Source organism: Geotrypetes seraphini, chromosome 7 (genome assembly GCF_902459505.1).
Source record: "Geotrypetes seraphini chromosome 7, aGeoSer1.1, whole genome shotgun sequence".
Lineage (NCBI taxonomy): Eukaryota > Metazoa > Chordata > Amphibia > Gymnophiona > Dermophiidae > Geotrypetes > Geotrypetes seraphini.
In genome coordinates, this window is record NC_047090.1 from 2,704,460 (window position 1) to 2,727,652 (window position 23,193).

The window sequence follows — 23,193 nt, forward strand, 5'->3', positions numbered from 1 at the left end:
TATTTGTATATCCATTTTTATTTACAAAGAAGGCATTGGAAAGTACAAATAAGACTGGACATTTTACAAGACACACCTTCACTTTTTGGGGGGGAATAAACTGGCAGGCAATGTTAAATGTATATAGTTGTAACTAATACAACTTAGAACAATCTATTCTGATTACATATAGTTCTAAAGTTGACATTATGAAAGTGTTGTAAAAAGGAGATCAAACAATCAACATTTTGTTCCCAAAAAACAAACAAATCAAAGATCCAAACCGCCTCAAGACAAAGATCAAATGTTTTTACATATCAGTTTGAAAACTGTTACCATCCATGAAAAATTATCAAAAATATATTGACAAGTCTAACTAAATTATGAATATTTTATTTACATTTTAGTCAACAAATGCTTTATATACAAATTGTCCTTTCTGAAAGTCATTAAAAAGTGAAAAACCATAAAAATGCTGTTGTAAATTAAGGGCTCCTTTTACTAAGCTGCAGTAGTGTTTTTAGCGTGTGCTAACCCCGTGCTACGTGCCAAAAACTAACGCCAGCTCAATGGTGGCGTTAGCGTCTAGTGGGGGTGGCAATTTAGCACACGCTAAAACCGCTAGCGCAGCTTAGTAAAAGGAGCCCCAAGAATTTTAAAAATTGGCGTTTTAAATTATGACCATTTACAAACAGTTCTTGAAGAGCACTTTACACCCTATTTAAATGAACATATTCTACCTTAATATCTCAAATTAATACAGCAGCTTGACCTGGTCACATTCTGTGTGTTCACATCTTCCAAACTGCAAATAAAGTGAAATTCAGAAATTAAAATGTCATTCCCATGAGAACTACAAAAAGGAAGAAAAAACTGCAAAATTAACTTGTTCCTCGGGTAGCAACAGCTACCTTGGAAAATAACTATGCTAAGTCAACGGACTCAATGATCAATCAAAGAACAGCGTCATTAGAGCACTTGGGCCTTAAGAGAAATGTAACGAGAGAGAGAGACATATTCACATACTGGAGACCTTTTTACACTGTGGCCTCCTAATAAATACTTAAGTTCAGATGTACAGAGGCTCTGCAAGAAAATAGATAATTATCATTCTTATAACAATATTAATCGTGCCTATTTACAAAAAATGTCATGTACATAAGATTCATTGTGGATAAAAAGACCTTTTACTTTATATAAGAATGTTCATTACCATATCAGAAGCAACTTGCTTGTTTAGGGAAGCTGACCAGCCAACCAGCCCACCCCTTCCAATGATACAACCAAGGTGGACAATTTCCACATTTATGTATAGAAATAATATTTTAATATGCTATTTCCAAAATAAAAAACTGATAACATACATATGAGTATGTAAATCATGGATGATGCCATGATTCCTTTGCCACTGTCTCACCTATGGATAATTTCACAAAAATCACTTTACATAACAGAAATAATCAATTATGTATGAATATGTATGAATATGAAATTCAACTCCACTATCTGATTTTTAAGCTTTATTTAGTATTGATCTATAAAGCATGTACAAAATCAAAAAATATATAATTATATACCTTCATAGATAAATTACAATGTACATCATGCACAAATTCTGGAGACACCTCAATAACAGCAACTCAATCTCTGCTAGCAAGAAATTTGGAAGCAACACAAACCCTATGAAAAACACATTCCAGACATGTCAAGCTAAAACAGCACCTAAGGCCCAGGACTCGTGCAGCAATAACCCTACCTAAAAACCGCAGCATAGCCAATGCTAATGCACTTGGATTAGACAAATTCATTTTCATTTATATGCAACTTTGCAATAATTTCAAAGCCGCTTACAACAAATATACACAAAATCAATTAGAGAACTGGCATTCAGGCTCAATCCCCATGGGGTCATTCCTACAGAGGTATGGGTATCAATTTCCCTGAGGGTGTCCTTCAGTTTGCTTTGTTTGTCTCATGTTCATGGAAATAGAGTATAAAGAAAAACCAAACTAGCAATAAGAAAAGTAGTATTAAGCCACTTTCAGAGCCCAGGGAGACTGTGGATGTCTGGGGAACACCAGGTTGAGGTTAGGCAAGCAGCAGGACCTGCTGCCAGTTGATTTTTAGAGCTTGCAATGAGTCATTTCCTTTATAAGGCATGGCAAGAGAAATTTAAAGGCTGCTCATCCTGTTTCTGACTCTCCCTTGTGATTCATGGTTTAGAGCAGGGGTGGCCAACCTGCGGCCCTGTGAAGTATTTTGTGCGGCCCCAGTCGAGGGCGATGCAGTGTTTTCCTCTACTGCCCCTGGGTGTTTACCGTCTTGCTGGCTCCCTCCTCTGTCTTGCTGCAGCGTTTGCGCATTTGTGCGGCTCCAGAAACATTTTTTTCTGCCAATGCAGCCCAAGGAAGCCAAAAGGTTGGACACCTCTGGTTTAGAGGATTTTGGCAGGAATAGTGGTCAGTTTGTCTGGCTCATTTTTTTTCATCTGTTTTGATTCATGAGAAGGTGCAGCAGTCTCTAGGGGGAGGGGGTAGGCTACCCCTAATCAACCCGCATCGAAATCAGTAGGGGAGCATCATCTCCAGAATGGCTCTGAAGTATGGTTCTCCACGTGTGTGCATTTAACTCCTGTCCTCCCTTGGATGAAGGGCCCTCAGAGGCTTGCCCAGTTGGGTAAACTGGCTGAGTGGTTTTGGTCCAAATGAAGCCTAAGATGAAACCATTAGTGATACTGGAGCTTTGACACTTGCTTCTCTTCTAGGAGAATTTTGCAACACACATGGATTCAGAACCAGAACCTCAACCTCTTCAGGTAGAGAAAAAAAAATGCATGGCTTGGTCATTTAGCTCTTTAACACAGAAGAGCTTTCAAGCTTGATTGATGCTGTCAGGAAAGCACTGTGGCTATTTCCACTCCTGAACCAATCTACATCTGAAGGTCCTGGGAGAGAGCCTCCCACCAAGGTCCTTTCCCTCCATAAAGTGCTTATGGAGAAGGTTTATAGGGGGGCAAAGGACCTAGAGAGGCTATATCACTACCAATGAAGGAGAATAACAAATATTGTGAAGTCAGTAGGGGGGCATCATCTCCAGAATGGCTCTGAAGTGTGGTTCTCCATGTGTGTGCATTTAACTCCTGTCCTCCCTTGGATGAAGGGCCTTCAGAGGCATGCCCAGTTGGGTAAACTGGCTGAGTGGCTTTGGTCCAAATGAAGCCTAAGATCAAACCATTGGTAACACTGGAGCTTTGACACTTGCTTCTCTTGTAGAAGAATTCTGCAATAGATGTGGATTCAGAACCAGAACTTCTTTGGGTGGAGAAAAAAAAATACATGGCTTAGTCATTCAGCTCTTTAGCACAGAAGAGCTTTCAAGCTTGATTGATTCTGTCAGGGAAGCACTGTAGCTATTTCCACTCCTGAACCAATCTACATCTGAAGGTCCTGGGAGAGAGCCTCTCACCAAGGCCCTTTCCCTCCATAAAGTGCTTATGGAGAAGGTTTACAGGGGGGCAAAGGACCTAGAGAGGCAAATATCCCCTACCAATGGAGGAGAATGACAAATATTGGTGGGTTCTCAAGGTGGATACCCTTGTAAGAAAAACTGCAATCTGTCAAAAAGGGGGGAAGGGTCAACCCTCAAGGTAGTACTATGAGAGGAAAGTCAAATACCTTCTCAAACATGCCATCTCTCACTTTAATGACAGCAGGGAATATTCAGGCTACCATCTGTGGTGGCTATGTGGCTCATGCTATGTTGTGTTAACTACAGCAGCTCCTTGATTCCTCAAAAGTAGCATATTTGGTGTAGCAGAGCTGCTTTCCTTATCCTCGTTTGTATTTCTTCGTGTTTGGTAGCCTCAGTAGTCATCGCCAGATGGCAGCTGTGGCTTTACCACTGGTTGGTGGATGCTTTTCTCAAAGAGTGCCTGATCTTGCTGTTCTTTGGGAAAGATCAGGAGAAATTAGTTAGGGACTTGGGAGAGGCTTGGCCCAGAAGGGCATCTGAAGGACCTTTAGCCTGTTGGACCAGCCAAAGGATGCTTACACAGGGTTGGATTTTCCTGGCAAAGCAGGGGAGCTCCTCCAGCCATGGTGAGGAAGGGGGAGGGGGAAGAGCAGTGAAACAGTCCAAATAAAATTATTTTTAGGGCCTAAGGAGGTCTGGTGATCAAGATTTCTCAGGAGTGCCTAGCATTACCCAGGGAGCACAATAAGGCTGTGCCAGGCCCTTTATTGGTTAGAGTGGGTGGCAGGCTGTTTTGCCACAAGTAAGCCCACATTACCTTGGACCAGTGGATGTGGAGGCGGCGAGTCAAGGATATGCCTTGGATCCAGCAAACCCTATTTCAGAGGCTTCCATGATCTCCTCTTGCGACTCCCTCCACAAAAATGCCAGGCAGTGAACCACATACTTCTTTAACTTCTCCAGCTGGGGACTGTGGAGGCTGTATCTTCTGAAGAGCAGGGCAGAGATTGCTAACTATTTTATGGTGCTAAAGAAAAGGGCACTTTCAGGCTCATCCTAGACCTAAAAGGCATCAACATAGTGCTTTGGGCTCTGCAATTCCATATGGAGATGCTGCATCAGTCATCACCTCAAACCATATGGTCAAATTTCTAACATCCCTGGATTGAATGGAAGCCTGCCTTCACATTCCTATTCATGCAGCCCACGTATGCTACCTGCACTGCAACATAGTGGGCAGCCACTTTTGGTTCCATGGCCTTCCTTTCGGGCTGGTAACAGTCTTGAGTCCTTCACACCTTTGCCAAAGTGATGATGATGGTGGTGGTGGAAGCCCACCTAAGCTCCCAGGTCAGAGTACACCCCTACCTTGATGATAGGGCATTCAGGGTAGACTCAACAGAGAATTCAAGATGGCCACTTCCCAGGTGCTTGAGCTCTTGGAGCGGCTGGAATATCTGGAAGCTTTGTTAGATACTGCTGGTAAGATTGAATGGGTGCACAAGCTCGTCACAGCTGAGACATCTGTATGTTTTATAGATCCTGAGAGTGAGGAACTATCTTCAGGTCCTTGATGGCAACCCTGGAAGTGGTTTTGTAGGTGCATATGCACATGAAATCCTGCAGACGGTCCTGTTGTCATGCTGATTCTCTAGAGCTCAGCTTCAAAGGTCAGGCTGCCCCTTTCTCCACAGGATTGCTGGAGCCTTGCTTGGTGGATTCTTGATGCTCATCTGTTGAGAACTTACAGCTTTGCTTACATTTCACTGGTCTAGATAGGAGTGTGATATTCTGCTTGTCCTCTGAGATCAGCAACCACCACAAAAAGCACAAGACATGGTAAAAATATGAATGTGTGACTTTATAAATTGAGCATAGTGCCTTACCCAATTAACCAATACTCTGTCGCTGGACTTTAGGACCAATGCTCTGTGTTTCCTCTTCTGGGTTTGGGCGTTTCCCACTGATTACACCAGTGCTGAGGATATGTCTCCCTAAAAATTGAGATTCAAATTGAATTTTAGATTCCTTTAAATTTTAAATACTCTTTAAACAGTGGCTTGTTCCTCTTCAATTTCCATTGTGGCTTCTTCCCCCCCCCCGCCCCCCATCCATTCCTCTTCTGTTATTCACCCTTCCTATTCCATTTTGTCATCTCTGCTTCCTTGTACAAGTGCTCTTCTCACTCATCCAGGTTATAAATCTATTGTTTTAAAAATCCACTGTCAAAGTTGCTTCCTTTAACTGCTCTGATAAGTGCTTATTCATTTCAATGGCCTGAGTTAAAAGGAATGCTTTCTCTCAGGAATTACCCTGGTAATTTTTTTGCTGCTTTTATAAGGCATTGACACTACAGGATTGAGGAGTCCCTAGGATTCTCCCTGGGGAATCCCCATTCCTGGGGGGATTGTGCCTGTCTTAATGTTGGGGCTGTGATCTGATAATCTCAACATAATCCTAGAAGCACTACATCATAGTATATACCATTATGTCAGAAACTGGCATCACCATTATGAAAAATCATTGTATTGCCATCACCTAACCACTCAAAACAATCTGCAACAATACAATTATATCTATATTGGGATCCGGTAGCATTCTTTCTATAGTAGCTTGAACAAATGATCAATGTCTGCTCCTGTTCAAGCATTTTTTTGGCCCAGTAGTTTCCTCCCGTTTTCTGGGCTTCCGATTTAACTGCAAAACATCCTCCTTTGGCTTCCCTGGGCCTTTTGTAACTATCAGGGTTTTATTTTTTATTCAGTTTATAATCTCCTCCTGATTTATTCAGCCCAGCCGTTACAGCTAAAGACTGACTCGGGAATGAAGCCCAAGTTCTCCACATGGAGTGCACAGTATTGCAACTAAGCTACTAATCCACTGATCAAATCTCTTAAAAACAAATCACCTTGTAGTAAATGATTCTGCTGACTGTCTCCATGTGCATATTGTAAAATGCTGCTCCCTTGGCAATAACCTACAACAAAACAAAAAGTTTAACAGTTTTAAATGTGTTTGTTTACTTTGCCCACCAATGCCAAGCTCTCTTAATTCTGCCAAAAATCTATATAAACATGGTGCTGACTAGAATTTCATAAAGCAGAAGTATAACCATTTACTACTGTATTGGCACTATTATTTCATGTTGCAATTCACTCATGGTTTATTCTAATATTTAATTTCTTATATATTAGACTTTCTGGAATAAGATATATATACACCTTTACATGGTCATTTGCCCCCATTTTAAAAATATCACTTCACACACTCACTTGTCAAGTACTCATACTGGAGATACTGTACAAAAATCAAAGATAGCAACAGATAACAGATGCCAAGTTTAGCTAGCTGTGGCCTAGGGCAGCACCAGGCTGCCAATTTACTACTGTATACAAAGGAGTTCCCTACTTCTACATTGTTAACAGTAGACCCTCCCAATATGTTCCATTAAGATAGTCTTCTGTCGAGTAATAATATTGATTATCCAGTAAATACAGTAATTAAGATTTTAGGTGTGCATTTTGATAGTAATTTATCACTGAAATCTCATGTCAATTTATTGATAAAGTCTTTTGGGTTGTTTTGGAAGATGAGAATAAGAAAATATTTTGATCATCTTTTTTGACAATCTTTGTTTTTGTCATTAATAGATTATTGTATCATCATTTATATGAATTGCCCCAAATCAATGTTACATAAATTGCAAACTTTACAAAATGAAATCTACCAGGTTAAAAGTGCTGGATAAATTAAATTATATACCATATTTTCACGCATATAACGCGCGCGCTATACACGACTTTACAAACCGAGCATAACCATGCGTGTTATACAAGGCTGTGGAGTCGGAGTCGAGGAGTCGGAGTAAATTTCGGGTACCTGGAGTCGGAGTCAGAAGTACAAAAAACTGAGGAGTCGGAGTCGGAACATTTATCTACCGACTCCATTTTTGAACTTGGCATACCAATCACGAGCGATTCTTTCAGCTATAGCACCCACTATATACACAGCACAAATGTTGCGAGCAGCTTCTGCGGCCTTAGAACCTTGATTAAAAGCAAAAAGAAGGTGGTGTCGAAAATGCTCATTTCTTTCAACTTGACATTCCATTTTAACGATCTGAAAATTAACCAGTGCTGTGGAGTCGGAGTCGGAGTGGAAGAGTCGAAGTCGGAGGAAATTTCGGGTACCTGGAGTCGGAGTCGGAAGTACAAAAAACTGAGGAGTCGGAACATTTATCTACCGACTCCATTTTTGAACTTGGCATACCAATCACGAGCGATTCTTTCAGCTATAGCACCCACTATATACACAGCACAAATGTTGCGAGCAGCTTCTGCGGCCTTAGAACCTTGATTAAAAGCAAAAAGAAGGTGGTGTCGAAAATGCTCATTTCTCTCAACTTGACATTCCATTTTAACGATCTGAAAATTAACCAGTGCTGTGGAGTCGGAGTCTGAGTCGAGGAGTCGGAGGAAATTTCGGGTACCTGGAGTCGGAGTCGGAAGTACAAAAAACTGAGGAGTCGGAGTCGGAACATTTATCTACCGACTCCACAGCCCTGGCGTTATATGCATGAGCGCGTTTTACAATTTGTTTTTTACATTGCTGGTTCTGGTTCCCCCCACCCCGACGTCCGATTCATCCCCCAGCTCCCCCCGCACCGTTTGCGGTGGAGAAGCAGCCTACCGTGGGTTCGCTGCTTCCTCTGCCGCGGTCCCGCCCCTTCTCTGCGCTGCTTCCTCTGCCGCGGTCCCGCCCCTTCTCTGCGCTGCTTCCTCTGCCGCAGTCCTGCCCCTTCTCTGCGCTGCTTCCTCTGGGCGGGACCACGGCAGAGGAAGCAGCGCAGAGAAGGGGCGGGACCGCAGTAGCGGAAGCAGCGCAGAGAAGGGGCGGGACCACGGCAGAGGAAGCAGCGAACCCACGGTAGGCTGCTTCTCCACCGCAAATGGTGTGGGGGGGGGGCTGGGGGATGAATCGGATATCGGGGGGGGGGGGGTGCAAGCGGTCCTTCAGGGTGGGGGGGCCAGCGGTCCTTCAGGGTGGGGAGGCCAGCTTTCCTTCGGGGTGGGGAGGCCAGCTTTCCTTCGGGGTGGGGCATCAGGCTTTCAAGGGGGGGGGACAGGACTTCAAGGGCAGGGCGGCGATTCGGGGCAGAGGGCAGGGCGGCGAGAGGAGAGTCGGGGCGGCAAGCAGCATGCGCGGTATACGTGTGTGTGCGCTATATGTCAAGTTATTTACATAAATGTTGTTTTCCCGCGCGCTATACCCATGTGCGTGTTATACGTGTGAAAATACGTAACTACATTCACCCTTACACAGTAACTCTTTACCATATGCAATCAGTAAAGCAACCATGGTCTCAGTATTGTGCTTTTTCTAAACCCTGATTGTGAAAAATATAAAATATCAAATTATTGGACATAGAATTCTTACTGTTCAGTTACATAACACTCCATTATCCCCCCTCTCCCTCCATTTCCACTTCAGTGCCACTCAAACTCTCCCCCTTATCGGACAACCTTCCTCCCTTCCCCTCACCTTTGCGGGTGCTCTTCATAGTTTTCTCTTTCTGAGGTGTCCGGAAATGGCAATGTTCTCACCAAGTCCCACGCAACTGCCCCAAAGCTTCTCCTCTGACACACTTCCTGTTTCCACCTGGGCGGTTTGCGTCAGAGGAAAAGCTTTGGGGAAGTCACGCGGGACTTGTTGAAGAGCACCCAGCGAAGGTGAGGGGAAGGGAGGGAGATTTTTAGGTGAAGGGAAGAGATGCCCGGATAAGTTGTTTGGGGGGGAGGTTGCCGCAAGTGTTGTGAATGTGAGGAGGGCTGGGAAGGAAAGCAACGCAGCAGGTACTTTACAGGGACAAGGCAATTTACCGCTCCATGGGGCGGTGAATAGTCTTGTCACCGTACCCACAGCGACCAGTTTTTTTCCCTCTCCGTTTTGGCGGGTTATCTGCGGGTAACAGTCACCATGTCATTCTCTAGTCAGCACCCATTTTGAGAGGCCGTTGGTGATTGCATCACTTGCTCAGTCTGTCTATTAGACTGTTGTCTCTCCATCAAAATATGGCTTGGAGCACCATACTGTGGATAATGGTTCGCTGCCACATTCTGATTGCTTACTGACAAGGTGTAGGAACCCATACTCTCCAGCTTGTTGAAATCAGACTGCCACTTACATCTGGACTAGAAAAATTTGGTTATCAGTCAGTTTCTGAAAGTTTTTTAGTATGTTCTAGATCACCTGTACTTCAAAGAGATTTATATGAAGCTTGGCCTCCCGAACAGACCAATGCCGCTGGGTTTGATGCCCTTGCACAAGAGCTTCCCAGCCCAGGTTGGATGTATCTGTGGTCAAAAACTGATGGACTGGTGGAATTTGGAATGAGAGTTTCAGTGACAAACTAGACCAAGTTGTCCAAAGCAGCAACTGAACCAATTCTGGTGTGACCAAGATGACATCCATAGGGTTGCTGGTGGCTTGACACCACTGGGAAGCAAGGGTATGAGAGCCAAGGTGCAGGTCCTACATTGGACATTGAGGGAGCTTCCTCTGCTTTGATGGCTTGGAGAGGAGCACTATATCTTCTGATGTTGACACCGGATCCTTTAGGCCAATGTTGATGAATAAGCAACAGATAATGCACAGGTACCCAGGATTGACTGGGGCGGAGTCATGGTTGGTATCAACTTCCTTAGAGATACAGCACTATGCTGAGCCAAGATCCCTCCAACTTTTCTTGAAGCATGGCCTGGAACCATTCCTCTGAAGGTCACAATGGTAAAGATGAGACATCCTGCGAAGATGCTGGGTAGGGTCTGCACTGGGCTCCATTGGATGACATCACACAAATGTGAGAAACAGCTAGTACAAATAAAACATGCTTACCTGTAAAATCATAGACAGCCTCTGCAAATGAGAAGTTCAATCATTTGAGGCATTTCAAGTTGCACAACTATTGTTAACAAAAAAGGAAGGAACTGTTCCATAAACTTAAAACTTACCGGTTGTAGTACTTTCTCCTGGTGAGTAACTCATTAGACCACCATTACCATTTCCATTTGGGTTAGAAGGCACCGATGCGAGAAGACCTACAAATAGAAGCAAAAAAAAAAAAAAAAAAATTTGTTCCACTGGGTTTTTATTCTATACATTTCTGGACCAGTCCTCTTATTATTAATTTTTTCTTAATTAAGGGGGCTAAGGCAGACTTTTATAAAACCATTATTAGTTCCATATACAGTCGACTCCGCTTAAGTGCAAGACCTCCCTTTTGTTCTTTCCCATCCCCCTTCATTTTTTGATTTTATGAAATGATGTAACCCTTGCTGTTTTCATTTCATATCCTATATTGTCTCCCTTGTTGACTTTACCATCCATGTTAGCTCTCCTTGTTTTAGATGATTTTTTTAAACTATGATTTTATGTAAACCGCTTAGGATTGTTTTAAGCGATATATCAAACCGTAATAAACTTGAAACTCTGGGTGTCTGGAACATAGATGGGAAAGGGATTGGAACTCGTATACTGCCTGTTTGTAGTATACTGTGTGTATACCACTCAAAGTGGTATACATACAGATACTTCAAGCATTTTCCCTATCTGTCCTGCTAGGCTCACAATCTAATGAACTTGGGGCAGTGGAGCATTAAGCAACTTGCCCAGGATAACAAGGACCACCAACACTAAATAAAAAGGGCTCAATTGTAAGGGAGGTTGAATAGAACTGTATCAGAAAATGAGTCGATACTCCTGGCCAAGTCAAAGAAAACATGAAAATTGCAGAGAAAAAGGAAACAAATAAGAGGTACGGGAAGGCACCAAAAGTGAAAAAGTTACTGCATACAGGAGTGTTGACAAACAACTACTTCACTCTGCAGGAAAAGAAGAACTGAAGGTCCCACAAACTGACATCAGGGGGGAAGGCACAGTGCTAAAGTTTTAAAAAGTGACAGTATACTTTGGTACATGTCCAATCTGGGCTCTGTGGATGGTGTTGCCCATATATGAGAATATATTGTCTCTTTGTCCTCAGAGGACACACTAAACTGTATAAATTTAAAATTATCAAATGTATGCAGTACACAGTCAATGATAGCACTGGGACTATAGTTTAATAAGCATGCTTGAATCTCAGATGAACCTCTTTGTAAACAAGGGAGTTTCCAGTCTTATATACACTATCTGAATAAATTAGTCTTAATTTTAATACAAAGCCTCTACAGGACTTACACCGATCTTATCACGGAAGATATGAAATATACATGCTTCAACAGGCAAATGCAGCAGATGACAGATACTGCCCCCCCCAAAAAAAAAAAAGAGAAAGTTATCAACAGCTTTCATATTTCAAAGGTAAAACTGATCATCCAATGGTCCTACATATAAAAAGATCAAAATATGGTTTATCTTACCCAGCCCTCTGTATCGTGAAAGCTGTTGGTAGATCTGCTTCATCCTTTCAATATTCAGACGGCTTGCTTCAGCATGGTTTACCATAGGCTTAGGATAGTTAATTCCTATGATACATTTAGCTCCCTTCTGGACACTATCTGGTGCATTCCAAGGATCATAAATATATTTTGCAGGGAAACCTCTTAGGACAGGCAAATAGCGTCTTAATATGTGAAAAAAAATAAAACAATTAAAATCATGAAGTGTTACATTAAGCTGAAGCTCAACTACTTCTAACCCTGTTCTGCAAAACTTGTAAAATATTGAAATACCTGATGTAATCTCCATTTGGGTCAGTCCTTCTACCAAATCCCACAGGACAATAGCAGTGAAAAAACTGCTGAAAAAAGGAGCTGCAAGACAGCCACATCCAGCTCCCAGCGTTTACACTCCAGTCTGCATCAAGCAGCAATTCTTCAAACACCTTCAAAACAGTAAAAGGCACAATTGATTTAACAGTCACTGCCAAAATCAGAAGAGAATACTAAAGACAAACAATGTGAAATGTGTTATATAAACCAGTGTTATATAAAATGGTTAAGAGCCTGGAGGAGTTGCTGTACAGTGAGAGATTAGAAAAACTGGGCCTCTTCTCCATTGAAAAGAGGAGACTGAAAGGGGACATGCTAGAAACATTCAAGATAATGAGGGGAATAGACTTGGTAGATAGAGACATGTTGTTCACCCTCTCCAAGGTAGAGAGAACGAGAGGGCACTCTCTAAAGTTAAAAGGGGATAGATTCCTTACAAACGTAAGGAAGTTCTTCTTCACCCAGAGAGTGGTGGAAAACTGGAGCATAAACTCTATTTCTACTGACATTTTGCTATCTAATCAGTCCAATGTGACTGAGAAATATTAATATGAAATAAAAACATACTAATTCAATCTCCCCAATTCAGCATATTTCTCCAAGCTTACACTATTTGTTCCATAATTTGTAATTTTATCACCTATCACAATGTTCCCTTAAGATAGTAAGAGCTTCTTTCTTCAGTGTTACCAATACAAGGGGGTGCTGAAAAGTTTAGTCCAACCAACTTCCTAAATTCTGAGCATTTTGCTACTGCTGTTGAAAAGTTTTATTTTATTTTGCAAAGTGCCAATTTGCAGAATCATAATGCTATGTTTTGACATTGTTTCAGATCACTGATTAAACCATGTGAACGAAAAAACTACGATCTGTCATGATGTTCTTATTCCTGCAGAAGAAATCTCCAAAGGAAACCCATGAATGTATGATGTGAACACTGAGTGACAAATGTCCATCATACTCCACAGTGAAGAAGGTGTGTAAACTTTCAGTGTGGAAATTAAGACCGAAGGTTAAGATTAAGCAAGGTCTGGGAGGCCTCAAATGGTATCAATTCCTGAAATTGTTGACACATAGGAATATAATGGGTATCTTAGCATTTAGCATCTGCTAAACCAGTTAGCGCCCCTTGATGTGATCTGATTTTTGGCAGGTTGGTGAATATCGGCTAAAACAATTGCTGAGACACTACAGATATCCAGGGAACATGTTGGATGTATAATCCACAAGCTCATCATCTTCCACTGCAAAAACTCACAGTAAATATAACTTTTAAAACATAGCTTGAAGGACAGAACTGTCTGAATCTGTATGTGAGCACAGAGGAAAGAAAGGGAATGGAGGATGGATATGTTGCCTTTCTGAGCTATAAATACAGTGGTTTACATATGACATACAGGTATATATTTTGTACCTAGAGCAATGGAGGATTAATTAAGTGGACTTGCCCAGAGTCACAAGGAGTTTCAGTGGGAATCAAACATGGTTCCCTTGGTGCACAGGCCATAGCATTCACCCATGCGAGATAGGGATGAGAGAAAGTGGACTATCAGTCTAGAGTAGGCATCCCCCCCTGGCACACAGTGACATCAATGAACAGTATCCCTCACCCTATTTAAGATTTGGGCTGCTACAGTATATGGCTTACAGTGAAATACCTGATCATACCCAAAGGGGTATGTTTGGTTACTTCAGAGTCAACTGAAGAGCTGCCTGTTATACAGATACCTGCAAACTAGAAAGATCTGAGAGTACTCTTGTCTTGTAACTGCTAATTAATTTCTCCATAAGAACAATGGTAACTAAGATAATAGGAATAAGAAAAAGGAAATTGAAAAACACCAAGACAACTCAAGGACCTTTGGATTCAAATGTGGTGTTCTCTAAAAATATGATGAGATTAACACTTAGAGATCACTGGAAGGAGAGGGGGGGGGAGAGAAGTTGCCTCAAGCTCACCACCTTGATCTGTTGATCTGAAAACATCTCCCCAGTTCGCTGGGTTTAGAATTGGACTGCGTGGCGGTGGGGGTGGGGGGAGTGGTGTTGTCTTGACTCGGTTGTGGGAGTCAAGGGTATGAATACTGAGGAAAGTCTCTCTTGGGAATGTTTTTCTGTAAATATTTCTTCTGTAAATATAACTAGAGATGAAACTGATAAAACCTCTGCTATGTTGAAAGATGTTCAAGTTTCACCTGATTCAACCTTTTAGCTTCTTTTCCACCATTTTCCTCATTTTATCATAGATGCCCTTTTGAAAATTAAATGTTATTACAACAGATCTCCTTTTGTGACTTCACTCCAAATATTAGCTCATTTTGATCATGTTATGATCACTGCTTCCCAGTGGGCACACCATTCTCTCTTGTACTATACCCTGCATTCCACTAAGGGCTAGATCTAAAATAGCTTCCCCTCTTGTCAGCTCCTGTTCAGTTGTTCAAAGAACTAGGGATTTTACTTCCCTAGTACTCTCTAATGTAATACTTATCCAGTCAATAGGAGAGTAATTGAAATCACCATTATACCATTACCCAATTTGCCAGTTCTCTTAATTTCTGCAAACATTTCTTCATCTGTCTTTTTGTTCTGTCCCAGTAGATGGTAGCACAGCCCTACTAATACACTTTCTATCTATAAGGATCCATTCTGCTGTTTCACATAGAATGTTTGACTCAATTCCCTTCAACATATAGTGCAACCCCCATTCAACTTGATCTACTCTATCATTGAGATATAATTTATACCTATTAACACAGTGTCCCACTGATTATCCTCCTTCCACCAGATCTCTGAAATGCCTAGTATATCTACCTCTTCATTTAGCGCAATATACTCTAATTCTCCAATCTTATTTTTTAGGCTTCTAACATTTGTATAGACACTTTAAATTGCTTTTTCCCCTGCATCGACAATTTCTAATGACTATTTTACTGTGGTTGTTCAGTTGATTCTTTTGCAACTGGGCTACTGTAACTCTTCACTCAGACTCAGGCATTTCACTCATGTTTTCAAGTTTCATTAGGATTTTTTATACCGCCTATCAAGGTTATCTAAGCGTATTTTTACAATCAGGTACTGAAGCATTTTCTCTATCTGTCCTGGTGGGCTCACGATCTATCTAACGTACCTGGGGCTATGGAGGACTGAGTGACTTGCCCAGGGTCACAAGGAGCAACGTAGGGTTTGAACCCACAACCCCAGGAGCTGAGGCTGTAGCTTCAACCACTGCACCACACACTCCTCCACTCAAACTAATAAAAATTAATACAAAAATACAACTGCATGATTTATATTTAAAAAGACAACATACAATAATATATCTTCTTTATTGGTGCAACTTCATTGGTTGCCAATGGAAGCCCACATTTGTTTACAATATGTTTGGTTTATAAAACTTTAGAAGGATATTCTGAGTGTTTTCTTTGTGATAAGTTGGTTGCTCCCACTACAGTGTAGATTATCTTTCTTTTGGGTTTTCTCTTAGTGAAGGTTTAAAATTTAAAGGATTGGGGAAAAAAAAAGTTTTCTTGAAACAAGTTAAGACTTGGAATTCTTTACCACAAGAAATATGTTTTAAATCTTTCCTATTTCAAGTTCTGCAAGCAATTAAAGACATACTGGTTCCATAAATATCTTTTATAAGAAGTTTGATCTGTTATGTATTTTTTTTTTCATTGTATAACATTGATTTTGGTTGTATCAATTGGTTTTTTATTACTTTGCCTTGAACCTATTCAGGGATAAATCAGACTATAAAAGTCAAAGATAAGAATCAGCTGATGATGAACTGGGTTTTTTTTTGTTAGCTGCCACCAGGTATTTAATGCAAGGCCATATCTTGGCACTGGAGAGCTGGGTTTTTGAGCCTGGCTCTCTTATGCAGCTACATGCAATATTCAGCATTTAACCACCTAAGCAATGCTGCATAAAGATGGACCACACGAAAGTCAGTCATGACTTAATTGCTAACTTTATTTATTTATTCAATTTTCTATACTGTTCTCCCAGGGGAGCTCAGAATGGTTTACATGAATTTATTCAGGTACTGAAGCATTTTAGGCACTTAACCCTCCCAGACTGCTAACAAAATAGCTGTTTGTGGCAATATTAACCAGTTAGTGCTGCTGAGCATCAGCGGACAATGCCAAAATAAGTGATTTCAAGTTTCAAATTTATTAAAATTTTGATTTGAACGCAATATCAAATATTTCAATGCGTTTAACAATAGTAATTTGGGGGACAAATAACAACCATTAGAACAATAAACATATAATCTTATCTATAGTTATTTGAAAAGATACATAAGGAATACAAGGATAAACTACATTTGTTTAAAATAAAATAACCAAAAGAAAAACATTTAGGGAAGAACAACATCAGGAGGAGTATTAAAAAGTGTTTTTTGTTTTTTTTGCCAATGTTTATTTATTGAGAGAATTTATATTAATACAAAAAGGTGGAAACAACTTGGTCTAAAAGTAACTGGTGGTTTTTTTTTGTTTTGTTTTTAAAAAGACTTGATCTAAATGATAATAGAAAATCAAAAAGATTATCTGGTCTAGGCTTCATATGCATCTTTATAAAGATAGCTTTTTAGTTTGCTTTTAAATTTTTCTAAGGAAGTTTTAGCGCGCAAAAAAATTGGAAGTTTGTTCCAAAGCTGGGGTCCCAAGATAGAAAAAGTCTGAAGCCATTTTTGGCCTGCTAAATTGTTTTGAATATGGACCCCATAGAATTCAACTCTAAATGTTTAATTTTTTATATCATACTTTATATACTGTAGTTTGAAAATGTTCAAGGTGGTGTACATAAGTTAAGCAAGAAAGAATTCTATATAATCAGTCACCTTCTAATGTTTTAACTAAACAATTTCCTATTTCAACAAAAGAACAATTACATCTCAAAATACTCATCTATTGCTTTGCTTGGAGGCTCAATTTATCTGCCAATGCTAAAAAGCCTTTAAACCAAAGCACTTGAAAGCAAGCCCATATTTCAAAAATAGTGCCTTGATATGATGAACCTGTGATACATTAATTACTTCACAAGAACTCTCATTTACAAACAGGTCCAAATTCAGCAGCAACATCACTTCTGTTTTTGCTGTCAACATTCTGAAAATAAGAAATTATCTTTCATACCACAATCAATTACTGTTGGATGAAGCTGGTGCAGTTTGTTCTAATGACAGCTTCACTGTTTTCATTGCTTTGAAAAGAAGTTCTTTCTATTTCATTGCCCTCAACCCAACAAGGAGAAAATTATGGAAATATAATTCCAGCCAGAATCAAATCTTTGTGAATCAAAATGTTCACTTGAACCTATTTTGAAGTGCACAAACCAAAGGTGAGGCATATTTATGGCCGGTACCAATTAAGTCAGTTTTGTTTTCATCATGACCAAAGTTGCCAGCAAAACCCCCAAGTAACATTTAGCTTCACCTTTAAAGATGTCCAGAGCAGCTCTTGGTAGATTCATGACACAGCAGTACTCATCCCAAAAAATAATCATGCTGTCTAAATCCAGTCACTTCTAAAGCTGTGCACAATTCATTCAGGTTATTCAGGCTGTTTTTGTCAATAATGCAATGAATTTTCTCTCTTTCCCCTCCTAACTCTCTTCACAGTAAATAGTACAATGTTTATAGATCCTCAGAAGTACCACCTAGCACTCATACAAATTCATTGTGTCAGGCTTTATGTACTACTTCTCACTGGATCTTCCATACTTTGCTATTAAATTTATAAAGACTTTTTTCCACCTTTGTGTATAAATAGTTTAAATACTTAGCTTAAAACTTGTGGTCATGCTTTCAGAAATTTATACCGCCAACATGTTTCACCCGAAGGGGTATTATCAAGGCACGCTTTCTAAAGCTTAACGCCGCTGTACCCGACCACTTAATAGTTAATACTGAGAAAGAATTTAAGTCTGCATATTTCTTTTTCTCAAATGTTTCTCTGTGCTTGAACACTAATCTGATTAGTTGTGACTATATCTGTACTCTTGATTTGTTTATAGCACACATACAGAAGACTTAATTACCCTGTTGGGATTTAGCTTATATGAACATCATCCTTATTAGTGGTTTGAAGGAAGATAAATGAGAGATTGTTTACGTCTGCTGTGGCCACACAGGGTAATTCTATGAAGGGACACTTATTTTTAGATGTTAAGAACACATATGTCAGTATTCTAGCAATTTGTGTGTGTACGTGGACACGTGAATAAATGACAGAATACTGTGTAGAGATAGTTTAATAGTGTGCAATTTGCAGACAGCATTAACATTGCAGGGTACACATTTATGCACAGATCATATAATACTAATGTGTGCTCTTTAACAATCTAAATGTGGAGGGGCATTTTCAATAGGACGTCTAAGTCTGAGTTTGGACATTTTAGAAAAGACGTCCAGAAATCCGTCCACTCAAAACAAAGATGTCTATTTATGTTTGGGGTTTTTTTTTTTAGAATGACCTATGTAGACATTTTGGTCCTTAGTACATCTTATCATTTTTGCCATTCTCAAATATAAAGACGTCCACATGAAAAACGCACAAAAGCAAGTTTTTCTGCAGAAAACATTCTTAGCAAACTGTCACAGACAGCTGAGCATTTCTCAGCACAATAGAAGGATTACTGCAGAGAATGTCATATTAAAAGTCCCAGGCAAAGAATGATGCGAGGAAAAAATTTGTCCCGGTCCCCACCCCGTGAGCTCAATCCCCGTACAATCCCAGCCGCAAAGCCTCAAATAGTTTCAGTATAAAAAAAACAATATTCTGTACAACTGTCATTTTATAAACACAAATCATACACAGCAAGGATCAATAAAACCCCCGTCTCCCCTCTCCAAATATCCCCTCCACTATCGAGAAAACTGGATAAGCTAAATTATTACAGAATGCTACACCGAAAAATCATGCTAACAGAATACCAAAGTCACACATGACAGAACAGTGTTAGGGGAGTGCAACTAGGGCAACTGCCCCCTGGTCAGAGAGAGCCCTAAGCCAGATGGAAGCTAAAGAAGCATGACCTCAGACTGCATGCACAATTTGATAATTTTTATGTAGCATATATAATTCTTTGCAGCACGTATTCTTTGCAAGATGTTTAACTCTATACAGAATTCTATGTAGCAATATTCTGCTTGTAACCCACCTAGAACAGTGTTCTTCAACCACCGGTCCATGGACCAGTGTTGGTCCACAGGGCGTCAGGCCCAAAACAGTGTTCTTCAACCGCCGGTCCATGGTGCGATTGATGCAGCGTTATCTCGAGCCAGCTCCCTCTTCCAAACTGATTCAGTGCACAAAGCCACAGGCAGTGGCTCCTACGGGCATCCTGCGCCTGAACCGGAAGCCTTCTCTCTGACGTTGCAACATCAGAGGGAAGGCTTCCAGATGAGGCACGGGATGTGCAAGGTGCAATTAGTACTATTATGGGGGCGGGGTCTGGGGTAGACAATGGGTAGAGATGGGCGGGGTCTGGCCCATGACTTAGCCCAGTGTTCTTCAACCGCCAGTCCACGGACCAATGCCGGTCCACAGAATAATTCTTTTATTTCTGCCGGTCCATAGGTGTAAAAAGGTTGAAAAACTGACCTAGAACACTAATGAGGATTTGGCGGGATACAAGATTGCACATAACATTCCTAAAATGTCGGTGCTTCTTAGACAAAGCCTGGAAACAATTTTACGCACAGAACCATACTGAGACATTTTCTTGTAGTATATTTCATAGCTGATCTAAAGGTGTAGGAAGGGTTTTAAAGTATGGAATTTTTCTTTTGGTTTGCTCTCTCCTCCTCAAATACTTTTGTCTAGTTACACCATTGTCTGAAAACCAGAATGGAGATTGAAAAATAGCTGAAGAGGATATGTTTCTGCACTGCTCCCTGGGCAAGTCACTTAATCCTCCACTGCCCCAAATGCATAGATAAGACTGAGCCCACCTGGACAGACAGGGAAAATGTTTGAAGAACTTGTATATAAACCACTTTGAATATGGTTATAAAACTACAAAAAGGTGGTATACATGTCACAATCCCTAAAGTAATGAATTGAATGGGTAAAATTACAAGTTGTGGCAAGAAAGTTGCTGAAATTGCTGGTGTTTGATTATTATTTTTTTTTTTTGTAGGCAGTATATACACTTTGCTTTCTTATTCAAAACCATTTTGCAATAAACAATTTCAATAAAACTAATGTATCAAATAAAAATAATACCCCATTTTGTATTGTTTCCATAAAAACTGTAATGTTTCTTTCACCAACTGCATAACCCTTACTGTCTATCAACTATACCTTCATTCCTTCCTCCCAACTAATCCATAGGTCTCCTCGTGTCAAGAAGCAAGCAACTGCATGTCGAGCCAAGTGGTGAATCCAGCCTTCCTGGCGAAGCTGTGTCATTATAGCATCAATCCAAGGAAAACCTGTCCTTCCTTCAGCCCATTTGGCTAAAGCCTCTGGATTCTTATCCCATGGAATCTGGACACAGATAGGATTTCCTTCCATTTTATCAAAACGGGGATTGTTGGTTGCTGCTGTGTAGAAAAACTCACGCCATAACAGCTGGCCATAAAGAGAGAGAGGTGGTGAGCTGTTCTTCTTTACCTTAAAAATTGAAAGAAAACAAAATACACATAAGCAACTTTAAATGTATTTTCAGTTACATATGTACAACATGGTTTTCCATAGCAATAATATATTACCTTTTTGTATAAATCTGTTAATTTGAAATAGAAAAGGCGACATGACAAACAACCAAACCGTAGGTAGGGACTAAGTCCTGTAGGGCTGGCCAGAAGAGAATTTGCATTCATTCGAGGTCTTTCAAAGTTTGCCACCCAAGCCTAAAAGAGTAAATGCATATAAAAAAGGTTGGATTTTTCAACTGTATGTTCCTTGAAATATTAAGCCAATTATGTTAGTAAACAGACAAAGTAATTTAATTTCAACCTGCTAAAATATATACCATGTATCAACAAAATTAAGTCCTTTTTTCACTTTCAGATTTGCAAGTTACCCTTGGACATGGAGGAAAGATGTTAAAAGACCAAGGGCCTGATTCTATAAATGGTGCTTAGGTTAGGCGCTGCTAGGCACCCTAACCACAGATGCCTAGCGACACCTAATTAAATTTCATGCACAACTTAATTGGTTTATAATGGGTTAAATGGTGTGGTAATTGGCCATGCCATTAAAAACCTATTAATTTTTAATTGTTAATCTAGGTTGCAAGCAGATAAAATGAAGCGCCCTCTGACGCCTAAATGAAAAATAGGTGTGGTTGACTGACATCACTAGGTATTGTAGTTCGGTGTTGATAAAATAGGTCAGGTAAAACCTAGCCTAATATACTGGCACCTACCACAGGGATGCCTACAGACACCTAGGCCCTACTAGGTGCGATTCCATAGAAGACGCCTAGAGATTGATTGACAACTGTATGGAGCAGTGTTTACAAATTAGGCACTACTAGGTGCCATTTATAGAATCAGGCCCTAAGTGTGAGAAATATAACTGATGAACATTTAAAGATGCTTTTAATTATAGCTGATCAAAAGTTAGCTACAGGTACTCTTTGGAGGGGTTTTTCTTCCACTGCTTCAAGAACTTCAATATATTTCCACTGTGGCATCATCATTCATGACCTCCAACATTTTTCATTTTTTTTAAAGAAAGGAAGAGATCCATATTCTCAGTGTCAGCAAATCAATACCTTTAGGCATATATATATCCTATGCCACTACTAGACACATGCAGCGCAGCACAGAGGCTCAAATAAGGAGGACAGTTACCAACAGACAAAGGCTCAAGCTGCAGGGACCCCAAGAGAGACAATGAGATAACCGTGTGAAATACAGGGCACTATCTTACAGCTGATCTCACTGTGCCGTGATTTGCCGTATGTCGACCCAATCCAGAGACAAACCGAGACTGGGTGATCTAGCACAGGTTAGAGTCTCTCTGGTAATCCCCTTGAGAGCTAACCCTAGAGTCCGATTAAACTAGCAGCTTCCTTCAAGTGAATACAGCAAGAACACAGACATACACATATAGATCTGCCCAAGCTTGTCCCAAAGCTGGTGAAACACGTACAACTTGTCTGAACCGGAAAGGAGAGAAGCGCGGCATACCCTGACCAAAATCAGCTGGAAATAAACTACCAGAACGCTGCAGCTCTCCTGCCATCACCAGAGACCCAAGCGCGTGCCTGATTCTCGTTGAAACGTGGCCGCTGCATCAAAGCTCCTAGAAACATAGTCGGATTCAAGCCCTGCAAAATTTACCCTGCCGCGGCCTGCATAGAAAGAAAATCAGACTCGGGGAATAACTAGAACAATGCGGTGCTTCCCACCACGCCGGAAAAAACACGTTCCATTTCATGCACGCTGCTGTAAACCGGCACCTGCACAATCAGCTGGACATGGCCACGACAAACACCGAAGAAAGAGAGCCTTGGAATAAACAGGACTACTACTGCTGCACTGAAACCCAACGAGGAGAACAAGTGCGAGCATGAAATCGCACCACTACTGCCATAGCGCGTGCGTGCAAAGGGCGGGAAAGTCCCGGCTCCCTCAACGGATTTCTACTCATAAAACTTAGCTTCAATAAAATATCCATTTCTTAAACGTACGTTGACCGAACCCACAGTACTAAGACTCCCAAACAGAACCTGAAGTTCAAACAACAGTAAAAAACACATACATACTCACAAGCTTGTTGTTAGGGCTGGTTGTGCAGCACTAACAGCGCAGAATGTAGTAACTGTGGTCTCCCTTTTTTTTTTTTTAAACAGAGAAGGGAAAGAAGAAAAAATGGAGACCCAGTCAAACCCTCTAGCAGTGGAGGGAGGGTGAGGCAGGGACCTGGGGGGCCCAGGTGTAACCCCTAAAGCCGGCACCGTTCAGCCGGACAAAGTTGTAAATGTTTAATGTCTCAATGAAGAGAAA

General features: G+C 40.7%; 1 protein-coding gene across 2 annotated transcripts in view; it reads right to left on the reverse strand.

The window, feature by feature from the left end:
• Nucleotides 1-23,193, reverse strand: part of CRY1 (cryptochrome circadian regulator 1) — a 64,801-nt gene continuing 41,608 nt past the window's right edge. Inside the window, exons 6-13 of one of the 2 annotated variants that reach the window (XM_033952118.1) lie at nucleotides 20,947-21,087; nucleotides 20,537-20,848; nucleotides 12,183-12,334; nucleotides 11,871-12,073; nucleotides 10,461-10,547; nucleotides 6,359-6,427; nucleotides 5,337-5,444; nucleotides 1-784 (exon numbers count right to left, since the gene is read on the reverse strand). In XM_033952118.1, the coding sequence (XP_033808009.1) occupies nucleotides 5,341-5,444; nucleotides 6,359-6,427; nucleotides 10,461-10,547; nucleotides 11,871-12,073; nucleotides 12,183-12,334; nucleotides 20,537-20,848; nucleotides 20,947-21,087 (1,068 nt within the window). In that variant the 3' untranslated portion in view covers nucleotides 1-784; nucleotides 5,337-5,340. The remainder of the gene's footprint in view (nucleotides 785-5,336; nucleotides 5,445-6,358; nucleotides 6,428-10,460; nucleotides 10,548-11,870; nucleotides 12,074-12,182; nucleotides 12,335-20,536; nucleotides 20,849-20,946; nucleotides 21,088-23,193) is intronic. The other variant, XM_033952119.1, reaches the window with a different exon arrangement.